Source organism: Marmota monax, unplaced genomic scaffold, assembly GCF_021218885.2.
Source record: "Marmota monax isolate L192 unplaced genomic scaffold, Marmota_monax_Labrador192_F-V1.1 WCK01_AAM20220418_F8-fsc00038, whole genome shotgun sequence".
Lineage (NCBI taxonomy): Eukaryota > Metazoa > Chordata > Mammalia > Rodentia > Sciuridae > Marmota > Marmota monax.
The window spans coordinates 5,080,458-5,093,680 of NW_026692498.1; the positions used below are offsets into that span (position 1 = coordinate 5,080,458).

At 53.1% G+C, this 13,223-nt stretch overlaps 1 protein-coding gene across 1 annotated transcript; it reads left to right on the plus strand.

Moving 5' to 3' along the window:
* Window positions 1-9,653: 9,653 nt before the first annotated feature.
* CUNH11orf24 (chromosome unknown C11orf24 homolog) lies at window positions 9,654-12,518 on the plus strand. The gene is made up of 3 exons (XM_058579633.1): window positions 9,654-9,721; window positions 10,206-10,361; window positions 11,001-12,518. Exons 1-3 carry the CDS (start codon window positions 9,700-9,702, stop codon window positions 12,209-12,211), a joined length of 1,389 nt encoding a protein of 462 aa, XP_058435616.1. The 5' UTR covers window positions 9,654-9,699; the 3' UTR covers window positions 12,212-12,518.
* The last annotated feature ends 705 nt before the right edge of the window (window positions 12,519-13,223 follow it).

Consider the following 13,223-nt stretch of genomic DNA (forward strand, 5'->3'; position numbering starts at 1 on the left):
AACGCCCAAGTCCAGGGCTAGGGCAAACTTCTTTGCCCAGCAAAGGTGGAGGCCACTTACTTTGCACAGTGAGTGGCATGTGAAGCCCGACCAAACACCCCCCTTACTCAAGGCTGACAGAGAATGCTCAGCTCCTGGACAGGGTGGCCTCCCACAGGGACTCACCCCTGGGGCAATGGCTCAGCATTGGAAAAGTCAGTGTTTTTGGAGACTTAATTGCACATAACTAGAATAGATAAGAACAGACTGATGAAGCCAAGGCACAGCGAGTCTAGGCCTCTTGTCCTCTTCCACTCAGCCAAAAAGGGACGAAGCCAGCATTTGAAGCCAGACAATGTTCACCCAGAGTCCTAATTTTCAAATGTGGCATCTAGACTGACTGGCATTCAAACTAACCACTCAAGAACTAAGAGGACCGAGCTCTGTGTTTATTTAGCTATCTCTGCACAGATCACCCTTGAAGTGATCTGTGCTTAGCAAAGCTGAAGGCTGAAGGGTACCCATTTCTATTTTACCCACTGCCATGAGAAGAGCCAGCCTGCCCTGCATTCCTCTTCTCTGTATGCCACAGAAGCAGAGATGCATTTCCCAGAGCTGTGCGCTCAGCAGACACCCGGTTCCAGCCAACCCCACTCCACTGAAAGGTATAACATAAAAATTAGATAAAAAGAGAGCAGTAATCCTTTTCTAACCCTTACAAATTTTTCTGACAGGGGTAAATTGCCACAAAGATATTGTGTCCAGAACTCAATCCACCAGAGGCAATGGTTTTCTGAGTCTAATAATAATTGACAAGCTTTGAGAATACTAGATTGGCCAGTTTGCCAAGATTGTCTAATGAACTTTAAAAAACTCGTGCCACTCAGTGGTTTATGTCAGTTTGTCTTGTATCCAACCACTGGATTTGCCTGGATCCTCTCTCTCCATTCCCATCCCCTAATGCTCCTTTTGGTTATAAAACCATCAGTTCTGTTTAACCTGGATGGAATGCTCACCGGGTTTCTAAACTGAGCTGGTGTTTTCCTGATTTGCAAATCTATTCTACACCCAAATAAAACTCTGCTTTTATTTTAACCTCATTAACCTCAGGTGGGTAGTGGATCCTGCCATTGCAACCTCGGCTTTTCTGTTTCCAGACCCAGGAGCCCAAGGGGGGTTATAAAGTCCAGGTGCTAGATTCCAATATGAGAGAATGAACTTCCCTGTGTGGTGGACCAAATTGGCCAGATATTTAGACTGTTTTCTGAAACACACATTTTAGTAATAGTCTAGGCTGGGGATCAGTGCACAGTTCCTGTTAAGGGTCAAGAAGTAAATATTTTAAGACTTGTAAGCCTTACAGTCTCTGCTGCAAACACTCATCAGCTCTATAATTGAAGGCTCAGCCACAGACAATCCTTATAGAAGAAGCATGACTGTGTTTCAATAAAACTTTATTTACAAAAGCAGATGCAGGGCCAGCTCCTTCACCCTGCTCCAGAGAGAAGGAAAGCTGTGTCATATCTTTGTAATTTCAGCCCTAGAAGTAATTTTTTTAAAAAGTCGTTTTGCTAAAAAAGTAAATGAAAATTGGGTCACAGACATTGCCTTTTGAAGAGGGAAAGCACAGGACGGCACGCACTGGCTGTTCAGGTGTATTTTCACTCGGCCAGTGGGCTCGGACACTGCACTTCTCATGTTGGAACTGAGCTGGTTGGGACTGTAAAGCCAACACGAAGCAAAAAAATCTAGTCTTCTCAAGGCCTCCCTCGGGTGGCCCTGGCAGAGGCACAGGTGAGTTCCTCAAGAAGCAGTGAGGCTGAACTGGACAGGGGGCGGCGGCTTCCTGAGCTCAGAGGTGGGTCGTGGATCCTGCCGTTGCAACCTCGGCTTTTCTGTTTCCAGACCCAGGAGCCCAAGTCGGGTTATAAAGTCGCACGGAAAGAAAGCCTTTTCGGTTTATTCGGTGAGGTCGTCCTTCGCAGGCCTCGGTTTGGCCTTCGGGGGACCCGAGAGGTCCAGTCGTTTAACAACTAGTCACCGCGCCGCCTGTTCCCAAGTGGAGTCAAGTCGCATATTCGGCGCGGCCATCCCCAGTCCGACGATTAGGAAGCCCCTCGCGAGCCCCAGCTGCTGCGCCACGGGACGCAGCTCCTCGTGCGCGCGGCTCAGAATCGCACCACTGGCCGGCCGGCTGCACGCGCTCGGAGCCTCGGTCGCCATCCCGCCTATTACTTTCGGGACACGCCGGCGCGGCCCCCGGCGGCCCGTGAACGTAAGCGCCGAAGCGCAGGGACACGGCGAGAGCGACCTGGCTTACGCGGGGTTTCGCGGCCATCCCCAGCCTCGGCCCCGAAGCGCCGCCGGGGGCACGTCTGCCCCACCTGGGAACCCAAGTTCCTCGGAACCGCCGCACACAACTAAACAGGGGAACCCGGGGGACGCTCGCCCACTTCCGCCAAGACCCGCCGATAACAGCTCCTTCCGGCCGTCAGCGAAACGGGGCTGCGGCCGGCCCCCGGAGGGCGGGTCGGGGTGTAGCCACGCCCCCACCATCCGGCTAGCCTCCAGCTGAGCCAGGCACCGCCGGGGCCCTCCTTCGTGACGTCACTTCCGGGGCTGCCCGGGCGGGGCCCGAGCCGGGGCCGCCGGCCTCAGCTGTCTTGGCTCAACCGCGCGCCACGTCCCATCGCCGGCCGCGGGCGCTTCCCAGCCGTAGGAGGGCCGCCGGGCCGCTGCGGGCCTGCCGCGCCCGGGTAAGGGACTCGCGCTGCAGTCCAGGCAGCAGTTGTTAGGGCTGCCTCGGACTGAGAGAGGGAGGTAGGTGGAGGGCAGGTGGAGGATGAATGAGGGCGCGAGAGGCAGGAGTAGGGGGACTCGAGAAAGGATGAATGGGGACGGAGCGTGGAAGGCGGTGAGGAATTGAGGAGAGGAATAGGAGGAGGGAGGGAGGAAGGACCGTGGCCCTGGAGGAGCATGGACGGGGCCCAGGAGGGAGGAGGTTGAAGCGGATCGCAGACGGGAGGAGAGGCTGGGTTGTGCCAGTTTAGGGGCAGTTGGGACATTCCCGAGGGCGCGGAGAACCGAAGAGGTCTTCTTGGGGCAAGTCCCAGGCCAGACTGGACCCCGGAGAGTGTTGGTTTCAGAGAGAATTGATCCTTTGGGTGACCCAGGCCTCTGCCCTCAGACCTCTACCTGGGAAGGGGCTGTGGGTTTCCGTCGGATTTTCCCCCCTGCCCATCTCTACCTGCCTGCCTCCCCCACGTGGTTGCTTAGTGTGTGCACTTAACTGTTAGGCTGATGCCCGAAATCAACACGCACGTGACAAGAAACATGGTACTTAGAAATTTGACTTTAACACTTTGCAATTATTTCTACCCCAAGGAAGTATCTTTGGATTTTCAATGAAATCAGCAAGAAAAGTTTTTAAAATACAAATTTCCCATTTATATGCTGGGCCTGCCTAATAAACAAAGGAATGTTAAATCTACCCATGTCACCAGCAAAAGCTAGACTTTAGCATTTAGCCATGATACCAAAACTTCCATAAACCTGGAAGCAAGCAGTGTGATTAAGATGATGTCCAATGTTCCAGATTCCTATCTGCCACATGGACACATCCTTTGGACCACAGGACAGTGTCTATATACACAAAACTGTAAGTTTGTGTTCCTTGGGGTTCTGCTACCAAAGTTCAGTTGTGACGTGTCAGGATTAGGTGTGTACAGTTTGCCCTGTGTTGACTTTATCCCTGTTCCTTGGTATGTAGGTACAGCTTCCTAGGCTCAAGTAAGGACTAGAACCATGTTCTTGCTAATAATAACATGACAGAGTATGGACATGACACTGGTAGTACTTTACCAAGCCTGAGGATTATTCATATTGGATCTGTTTATGCCAGAAAGAAAGAACGAATTTGAACTCCCAATTTCACATAACTTGCACGAAGCATCCTATGTATCACTAACAGAGAGTTAAAACTGAGCCAAGGTTGGGCTGGGGTTGTAGCTCATTGGTGGAGTGCTTGCCTCACCAGTGTGAGGCCCTGGGTTAGATCCTCAGCACCACATGAAAATAAATAGATGAAAATGAGGATATTGTGTCCATCTACAACTAAAAAAAATTTTTTAAAAAATTGAGCCAAGGTTTGGAGCACAAGAAATCAGAGACAAGAGGGGTTGGGAGGCATCTCAGGGTCATAGAGCAGAAAAGGGTAGGGAAGTTGGCATTCAGGGGCACAAGTCTGGGGGTGCCTTTCTTGTGGGCTGTCACCTGGCCCAAGGGTGTGCCCTGCTGCACATTCCTTGCAGATCCTGTGGAGAGCTGATTCCTGAAAAGGAGCAACTTACCTCTCAATTTTCTATCTGCCCTGGCCTCTGGCTGAATTTTTTCTTTTTTCTTTTTTTTTTTGGTACTGAGGATTGAACTCAGGGGTGCTTAACCACTGAGCCACATCCCCAGCCCTTTTTTTGTATTTTATTTAGAGACAGGGTCTCACTGAGTTGCTTAGGACCTTGCTTAAGTTTCTGAGGCTGGCTTTGAACTCGAGATCCTCCTGTCAGCCTCCCGAGCTGCTAGGAGCCACTGGGATTAGAGGCATGCGCCACCATGCCCAGCTAACTTAATTATTTTTAAAAGCTTCTTTTCTTGTTTTATACACACAAAAATAATTGCTGGGTTTGAACCCAGGGCTTTGCACAGGCTAAACAAGCACTCCGCCACTGAGCTACCTCCCCGTGCATTTTGAATTTTATTTCCAGATAGAGTCTTGCTAAGTTGCTCAACCTGGCCTCAAACTTGCAATTCTCTTGCCTCGGTCTCCCAAGTAGCTGGGATTACAGGTGTGTGCCACCACACCCAGCTTAATAATTCTTTCTCTAGATAATAATGAGAGTAACTAGATAGGTCCTGAGGGCTAGATTTTCATTTAAGGCTCACAGAAACCCTTTCAGGGAAAACTATTATTTTAAATCACATTAATGGTTTCTCCATTCTGAGTCAGCTTGTAAACATTAGTACAGGTCCCCACCTGTGACCTTGACATTGAGAATATTCTTTTGGAAAGTGGAGGCAGGACCATACCAGAGAGTTAAAGTCATGGCAAAATGAAGGCCTGCTCTTGAATCCACATGATAACTCATTCCTGTTTCTGTGGGAGTGACCACCAGTGCTGCTGGCCAGGAGTGAATAAACAGGGTGGTATTCAGCAGAAGTTTTCTGGGAAAGTTTTAGAGTTTTCAGAGATAGCCTTATGGAGATATTTTGTGTGTGCATTCACCTGTATGTGTGTGTGTGTGTGTGTGTGTTCAGGTGTGACTGCACACATGGCCATGTGCTGCTGGATATGTTTGTGGCTGTGTGTGCACCTGGCCTTTTGTTTTGGGGAGCAGGCCCATGGGGGTCTCTGGACATCAGCACCTACTAATATCTGCCCACTATAGAAGGTAATGAGCTGTTTATACAATCTTCTGTGTTCACATTAAATATTCATCAAGGAGAGAATCATTTGTGCTGCTTAATATCTTTGCATTATACTTGGGACTCCTGGATTCTTCTATAGCTCCAGCTGGCTCCTAGAACAGTGTGCTTCCTGATCTGTAAATCACATAGTTTCTCTAAATTATTAAGATCTACACATAAATCAGTGTCAAGTGAGATCACTTTGTGACATTGTGCAACTAGCTCAAAGTACTTTAAGAAAATCAGTTTTGTTTAACTGGAGCCTTTCAGAAGTGTTTTCCGAAAGTGATACATGCTTGTTTAAAAAAAAAAAAATGTGGAAAAGAAAGAAAGTAAAAATTGCAGATCAGTCTGTTCCCCAAGGCTGATCTTTAGTAACTTTCTAGTATAACTCTTTCCAGGCCTTTATTAAATTTCTGTTTAAACAGAACTCATGGTATGCATTCTATTGTGTAACCTGCTTTGCTTGTGTAATGATGCATGCTATGCCTCTTTCCAGGTTAATAAATATAAATTTGCATATTTTAACAGCTGGCATAGTATTTTATATGGAATGGAACAGTCCTTTATGGTACTAGTAGAGTATTTTGCTTCATTTTGAACATAATGTATGAAGAAAATCTTTGTACATCTGTCCAGTTGCTTCCTCAGAAGACATTCCTGCCGTAGAAATTGCTACATCAGAAGTTTGGGCATTTGGTGAATGTTGTCACTTTCTGATCATATTGATCAGTTGTCCAGTGGTGCTCTGCCCTGTCTGCCCCCTGCCCAGTGTTTCCCCGGCTTTTCCTAAGGAGTGTTCACTCTCTCTCCAACCCTAGATGCATCGGTCACCACAGGGGAGCATTCACCTTGGTGCCACACGTGCCACAAAGCATGCCACGGCCTGGGGGTGCCTTGCCAAGCTGCTCTCACCTACGCAGCCAGACCTCACCTGTCGAGCACTGCAGTGCCAAGCCCACAGCTCCCCGAGGAGGAAGATGGCCCAGCCTGCAAGCACTCCCTGAGCAGCTGCCTCTGGTGAGTGTCCCCAGCCCTGCAGGGTGGGCCTGCCTGTTTGGAGATGGGACAGTAAGCTTGGAGAGATCCCTGAGGGGGCTTTGCAGGGTCAGCAGAAAGACAACCAAGCCTTCCAGTAACCTGGGGGATGTGGTATATGGCCTTTGCCATAAAAGGTCCTGCCTGTTGAGTAGACTAGGATGGCGGTCCAGCCAGGGACAGATGTAGGGAATGGAGACCATGAAGTCTTCTGTAGTTCTTTTCTGCTTCCATGACACAAATGCAGGTTCCTACAGGAGACTCTTTCAGCCTCACGTCACAATACTCTCAGGGGCCCTGTAATACGCACAAGGGATGCTACATCTCACTGATGCTGGGGGACAGAGGAGGTGCCCCCTAGCAGAAGACTGAGTAGAGGCTCCAGGTCCTGTCTGTCCCAGGTGAGGAACTGGATGGACAGGAGCAAGCCCTTTGGGATATGGACTCAGTCCTTCCCTGCCTTAGCTGGAACTGCGACCTGAGGTCGGCAGACATGCTGGAGCAGCAGTGGGCCCAACTCCACACGCCGCCTGCTGGTGTAAATGAAGTCTTATTGGATACAGCAGCACCATCCCGCAGGTCTCCTGCAGGGCTGCCTGTGCACTAGGTGGCAGGGTTGATTAGCTGCCACACAACAGTCTGGCCCACATAGGCCACAGTATTTGCCTCCTGACCTGTCCTAGAGACTTTCAGCAAGGGGGCAGTGAAAGGCCCTAAGGCCCGGGGTGTGTTCAGGAAGCCAAGACCCTCCTTGCACACAAGAAGCCCTGTCACATCCTCCCACCTTGGATCCACCAGCTGACTTCCAGCCGAGGGCCCAGCACGGGGAGCGTGCCGGGCCAGTGCTGGTGCTGTAACGGCATGCCGTGACATCACTGGCCACAGAGAGAACCGTCTGAATACATGCAGGAACCTTCCATCTCGGTCCTTCGCTCAGGATGTTGCTTTGTCTCTTCTCCCCACCCCACTCCCATTTTTTCTGTCAGAGCAAGGAATGCCTTTTGTACCCTAGAAAACAAATGCAAGCCTTGTGACCCTTTTAGCGAAGTTGCAATTTAAAGGTAGAAAAGTCAGTGGCTCTTGGAAAGGGATGGAGGCCTCGGGGAACAGCCCAGCCTTCCGTGAAGGTTCTGCATGAAGACTGTTGCAGCCACAGGCCGCACACAGGAGTCCCCATTGATTACAGGTCACTGGCCACCACTGGGTATCCTTTCATGCAGCACAGGGCTGCTTGTGTGTAGCCCTCAGCATGGCTGCACATGCTTTTTGGGGTGGCTGATGGCTGAGCCAGGTGTCACGCTGGGTGCCTGCTGCAGGGACCCATGTCACCCTTACACACCTTTATGAGGTTCAGCGAGGTGACGTGACTTGCCTGCCCACCTGGTGAGCCCAGGAGCTGGGACTGAGCCCTGCAAGACTGCTTGTCCCCACGCCCCCGCATGGCTCTTGGGTCCTGCTGCTGTAGCTTCTTCAAGGGAGGGGCTGTGAGCACTGTAGGAGCCAAAAGACGGCTTGTGGCAGCATCCAGTATGTCCCTCAGTCCCCAGGGATGAACAGACGCTGACCCAGCACCCCATTCCCAGTTTACCTGCAGCTGTGGGGCTTGGACTCACTCTGCTGTGGACTGCTGGGACCGGTTTTCTCATGCTCGTTCTTGCTCATTGTTGTTATCATTTTACTTTAAAAAAAAAATCCACACTAAATAAAAACAAAACAGGGGCTGGGATTATAGCTCAGCGGTAGAGTGCTTGCCTCACACATGTGAGGCACTGGGTTCGATCCTCAGCACCACATAAAAAATAAATAAATAAAGATATTATGTCCATCTTTAAAAAAGTCTTTTAAAAAAAAGAAAAAACAAAAGCCAAGCCAAATGAACACGATTCTTCTAAAAATGCACTGAGGCCTCAGTGTCCCCTGTAGAACGATAAAAGGAAGGAAGGGGCTCTGCCTCGCTGGCAAGTGCAGGGGAGCTGAGGACCTCGGTGGCCTGCTGTGGTCCCCGGGATGCTAGGGGTGAAAGAGGAAGAGAAACCGCCCCTGCCTCACAGAACTGAGCTGGAGAGGCAGGAGCTGGGGTCAGGAGTGGAGGCCAGAGCGCAGGAAGCGCCCGGGCAGAGGCCGTGAGGGCGGGAGGGGGCTCCTGAGGATGCCGCCTGCGTGGGAAATGAGCAGCTGTTCCTGGGCAGGGACCCAGTGACCTCAGTGCTGCCCAGAGGTGGGACTGCAGGTGTTCCACGGGTGCAGGGTGAGATCCCCACTGCCCTGGTTCGTGGGATCGGTGGCCTCTCCGGCGCAGCCGCACCTCGCTGCTCTCCCCAGTTTCTGATGCTGCCATCAGCTGCCCCCACAGCGCACCTCCACCAGGTGGATCCCAGACAGCTTTCAGAATGTGCCCAGCTGTTACTTCCCCAGGAGCCTTTCCTGCCGCAACCACCCCACCACCACTGACTGAACGCAGTGTCCTCTGGGTCACTGTGGCACCCTGTCCTCTGCCAGCCTCACCCAGGCACCCCCAAGGCCTCTGCCTGAGGACCAGCCCACCTTGCGTCAGGCCTGCCCAGATACTCTCTCCTTCCTGCTTCCCTGCCCAGGTCAGGCCTGCTCAACGCTCACGCTGGCCCGCAGTGACCTCTTTTCTGTGTCTCCCGCTGGGCTGCATGTCCCCTAGAAGAGGGAGTGCGCATTTGTCTTTTTTTTTTTTTTTTCTGGTATTGAGGATTGAACCCAGGGGTGCTTAACCACTGAGCCACATCTCCAGCCCTTTTTCTTATTTAGAGACAAGATTTTTTTTTTTTTTTTTTAGTTTTCGGTGGACACAACATCTTTGTATGTGGTGCTGAGGATCGAACCCGGGCCGCACGCATGCCAGGCAAGCGCGCTACCGCTTGAGCCACATCCCCAGCCCAAGACAGGATTTTTATTTTTAATATTTATTTTTTAGTTATAGGTGGACACAATACCTTTATTTTATTTATTTTTTATGTGGTGCTGAGGATCCAAACCCGTGCCTCACTCATGCTGGGCGAGCACTCTATCTCTGAGCCACAATCCCAGCCCCAAGAGACAGGATCTTGCTGGGTAGCTTAGGTTTTCACTAAATTGCTGAGGCTGGCCTCAAACTGATGATCCTCCTGTCAGCCTTGAAGCCACTGGGATTACAGGCGTGCACCACCATGCCCAGCTCATTTTTCATCTTTTGTCTGCCTGGAACAGGAGTAGATGCTCAGCAAATGGGGGAGGGGTAAGTAAGTGGGTGGGTGGGGGTGGGGAATATTCAGGTGTACTAGTGGGGGACGGGGTGGTGGGTGGTTCCATGATGCCCCTATGTGAAGGGTGTGGTCAGATGACATAGGGCACATGGGACCCGGGCCTAACTTGTTCTCTGCCAACCTTGAGAGAAGCTGAGGACCAGGACTTGGCCACTCTCGATGTGAAAGGTCTTGGGGTGGTGAGTCGTGGCCTTCTCCTATCCTTCCAGACCCTGGCCTCTGGGCTGGGGGAGTAGACTCACCCAGGCCGAGACTCAGAGTGAAGGTGGGTCAGGCACTTCAGCCCGTAACCAGGCAGGCCGTTGTTACCAGCAGGCTGCCACCTGGTGCTTTGCCTGGCCTGATCTTGGCTCAGTTTGCACCCTGGGCCCTCTAGAGCCCTCCAGGTTGGCTGCGGTGTTCAGGCAGGTGTTGCTGATCAGATGCCTTCTGACTGGGGTGCCTTCTTGACCCCAGATCCTTCAGCCAAGCAGAAAGCTACCGCTGACAGCCTGAGAGCCTCAGGGACGGCCCTGCCCTGCTCAGACTCCCCCAAGATGTGGACAGCCCTCATGCTGGTTTGGCTTTCCTCCTTGTCCTTATTTGGAAGCCAAGTGGCATCTCAGGAGCCAGGTAAGTGCAAAAGCTGTGTGACTTCTGGACAGACCCCTGGTTGGCCCCCAAGCACCCTGAGCCCATGAGAGAGGTGTCTGCAATCCCTGGAGCTTCCCAGGTGCTGGGCTGGGAAAGGGTCGTGTGAGTGGGGACCCCCAGAAGGACAGAGCAGTGGAGCCCTGGTGGGGAGTTCAGTCATTCCCCTCCAGAATTTAGCTGCCTCCTCCACTGCCCCAGGCCTGTTCATCTCCAGGAATTCCCATACAGACCCTGTTCCAGTGCTAAGGGATCTTGCAGGATTCGAGCCCGTAAGGCCTGCTCCTTAAACCCAGGAGCATGCACGATGGGTTTGTTTTAATGGCGTATCATACCCGCAGTGCAAGACTTTCAGCCATATTTGGGGAATTGGATCAAATAGCAAAGCTTTTCAGCCTCCACCAGGCCAGAGTTCAGAGAAGGTGAAGGATTCCAAAAGCAGAGTGCCTGGGCTTCCCCAGTGGGCAGGAAGAGGAGCCGCGGTCACCAGTGGCTCCCTGCATGCACTGGGTGGAGAGGAGAGTCCCGCCAAGCCAACCCTGGGCGCTGGCGCTCAGGGACCACAGGGGGGGCGCACCCGCATGTGGCTGGAAGTGATCGCATCTCTTTTTATGCTTTAAGGGTCCCTAATCCCTAACAAGACAGAAAATGTGTTAGTGAAGAAAAATGCTTCCCTGGACGCTGATGACAAAACCACCACAGTGACACACGCTCCTGTCATGTTGACCCAAGGGACTGTGGCAGCCAAGCTTACCTTTGCTCCAGCCTCAGCAGAGACGACACAGAAGACAAATGTGAGCACTCCAGCGGCTGCCCCCCCATCGCCTATCCCCACATCTGTACAAAGGACCCCACCCACAGCAGCTGCCGGACCGCCGTCTCCCAGCTCGCCCCTCGCAGGAGGACCCCCGTCTCCCGGCTCGCCCCTCACAGGAGGACCCCCATCTCCTGGCTCGCCCCTCACAGGAGGACCCCCATCTCCTGCTCGCCCTCAGGGCCCCTCCCGCTCGCCCTCACAGGAGGACCCCACCGTGCCTCCCAGCTCGCCCCTCACAGGAGGACCACGTGGCAGTGCACTGCCCGGAGCAGCAGCAGTGGCAACAGAGGCCACGCGGGCCCTGGCTGCTACTGCGACCAGTACCAGCCGTCCCAGCAGCACGCTCCGTCCTGCAGAGCACACGCCCCGCAGCTCCACGGCAAGCCCCGCACCCCCGGCCCGTCCCCAAGCACAAGATCCCACCGTCCGGGTGTTGCCAAGCCAGCCAGTGCTCAACACAACAGGGTGGTCCACACGCCCCCCAGACACCACCCCAGAGCCCACCACCACCCACTCCGAGACTCCAGTGTCCTCGACAGTGGAGACTGTGGTTTCCTTGACGGCAGTGACTGCCACCCAGGTACGAGCCGAGAAGCCAACTGCCAGCACAGTGCCAGTGCCTCACACCAGCCCAACCCCTGAGGTGGAGGCCACATCCCCCACCACTCAGCCAAGCTGGTCGTCACCCACCCAGGGGGCCAGTGGCCCAGGCACACTACAAACACCGGAGCAGGTGAAAACCAAGACCACACCTGGTGCTGCCTCCACGGGGCCCACACCCACGGACATGTGCCCACTCAGCACCCAAGGCCAGTACCTGGTGGTCACCACCGAGCCCCTGACCCCGTCCTTGGTGAACAAGACGTTCCTCCTGGCGGTGCTGGTGCTCGGGGTGACCCTGTTCATCACAGTGCTGGTGTTGTTTGCCCTCCAAGCCTACGAGAGCTACAAGAAGAAGGACTACACGCAGGTGGACTACCTGATCAACGGCATGTACGCAGACTCCGAGATGTGACCGCGGAGCGGGCGGCCCCTCCTCCGCCCTCCATTCTGCCTCTAAACCAAACCAAGTGCTTCCAGATCTCTCGGTGCAATTCAGAGATAAGCCAGATGCTTAGGCACATTTAATCCATGTCAGATTAACTCCTCCATCACGAAAGAGTTGCTGCTTTTCATATTTATTTTTGTAAATGATCATGTGCTTGGGAGCAGCCGGGATCCTGCTGTGGGTGGGGCGGCAGGCAGGTGGGCAGGCCCTGGCCCGCCTGGCCCCAGTGTGTCAGATCCTGACCAGAATTAAAGCGATGTCTGCTCTCTACTCAGGACGTCTGCTCGGGTGTCAGTGTGTGCTGCCCGCCGAAGCCCAGGCCGGAGCCTTGGCATTTTTCTTCTCTTTTTTTCACCTAGAGGCCCATGGTCCGCGCAGGCGCTCCACGCCCAGTCCTAGAGCAGCAGCCCGACATCTGCCTTTGTAAACATTCAAAGTAATGGAGGCCCTGGAGGGTCTGCTGTGTCTGGCCCAATTTCATGTGCTTCCTCTGATGCCCAAGCCTGCCCGGACACCTGCCAGGAGGCCCCCAACCTGTGTTGTCCTGTGTCCTGTGGCCTGCTGTGGCAGCCTCTTGGAGCATGATTTGGGCAGGAAAGGGCCGAATCCAGCACATGCTCCACACAGCACAGCCAGAATCTTCCCAGTACACAGTTGAGGAGTTAGGATGATGGCTACTAGTCTAATGAGGCCAAGTCCCTTTCCCCGGGTCACCCTAGGCCCCAGAGCCTAGTCCTTAGCAGGATACTTCTGGACCCCCAGGTCTCTTCTGAACAGCAGCCAAAGGCAACTTTTTCAGGCCACTGTCCTGCAAATGCAGGTAACTCACCAAGCCCTCATCTGGCAGATCAGTCCCATAGTCTGCATTTTAAAGATGGGACCACTGAGGCCCAGAGAGGTCTAAATACTGGTTTTAGAGTCGGCTCTTGAACTTTCTTTACCAACTGCCCAGGCTGAGCTTGGCCTTTGATCTCATCCA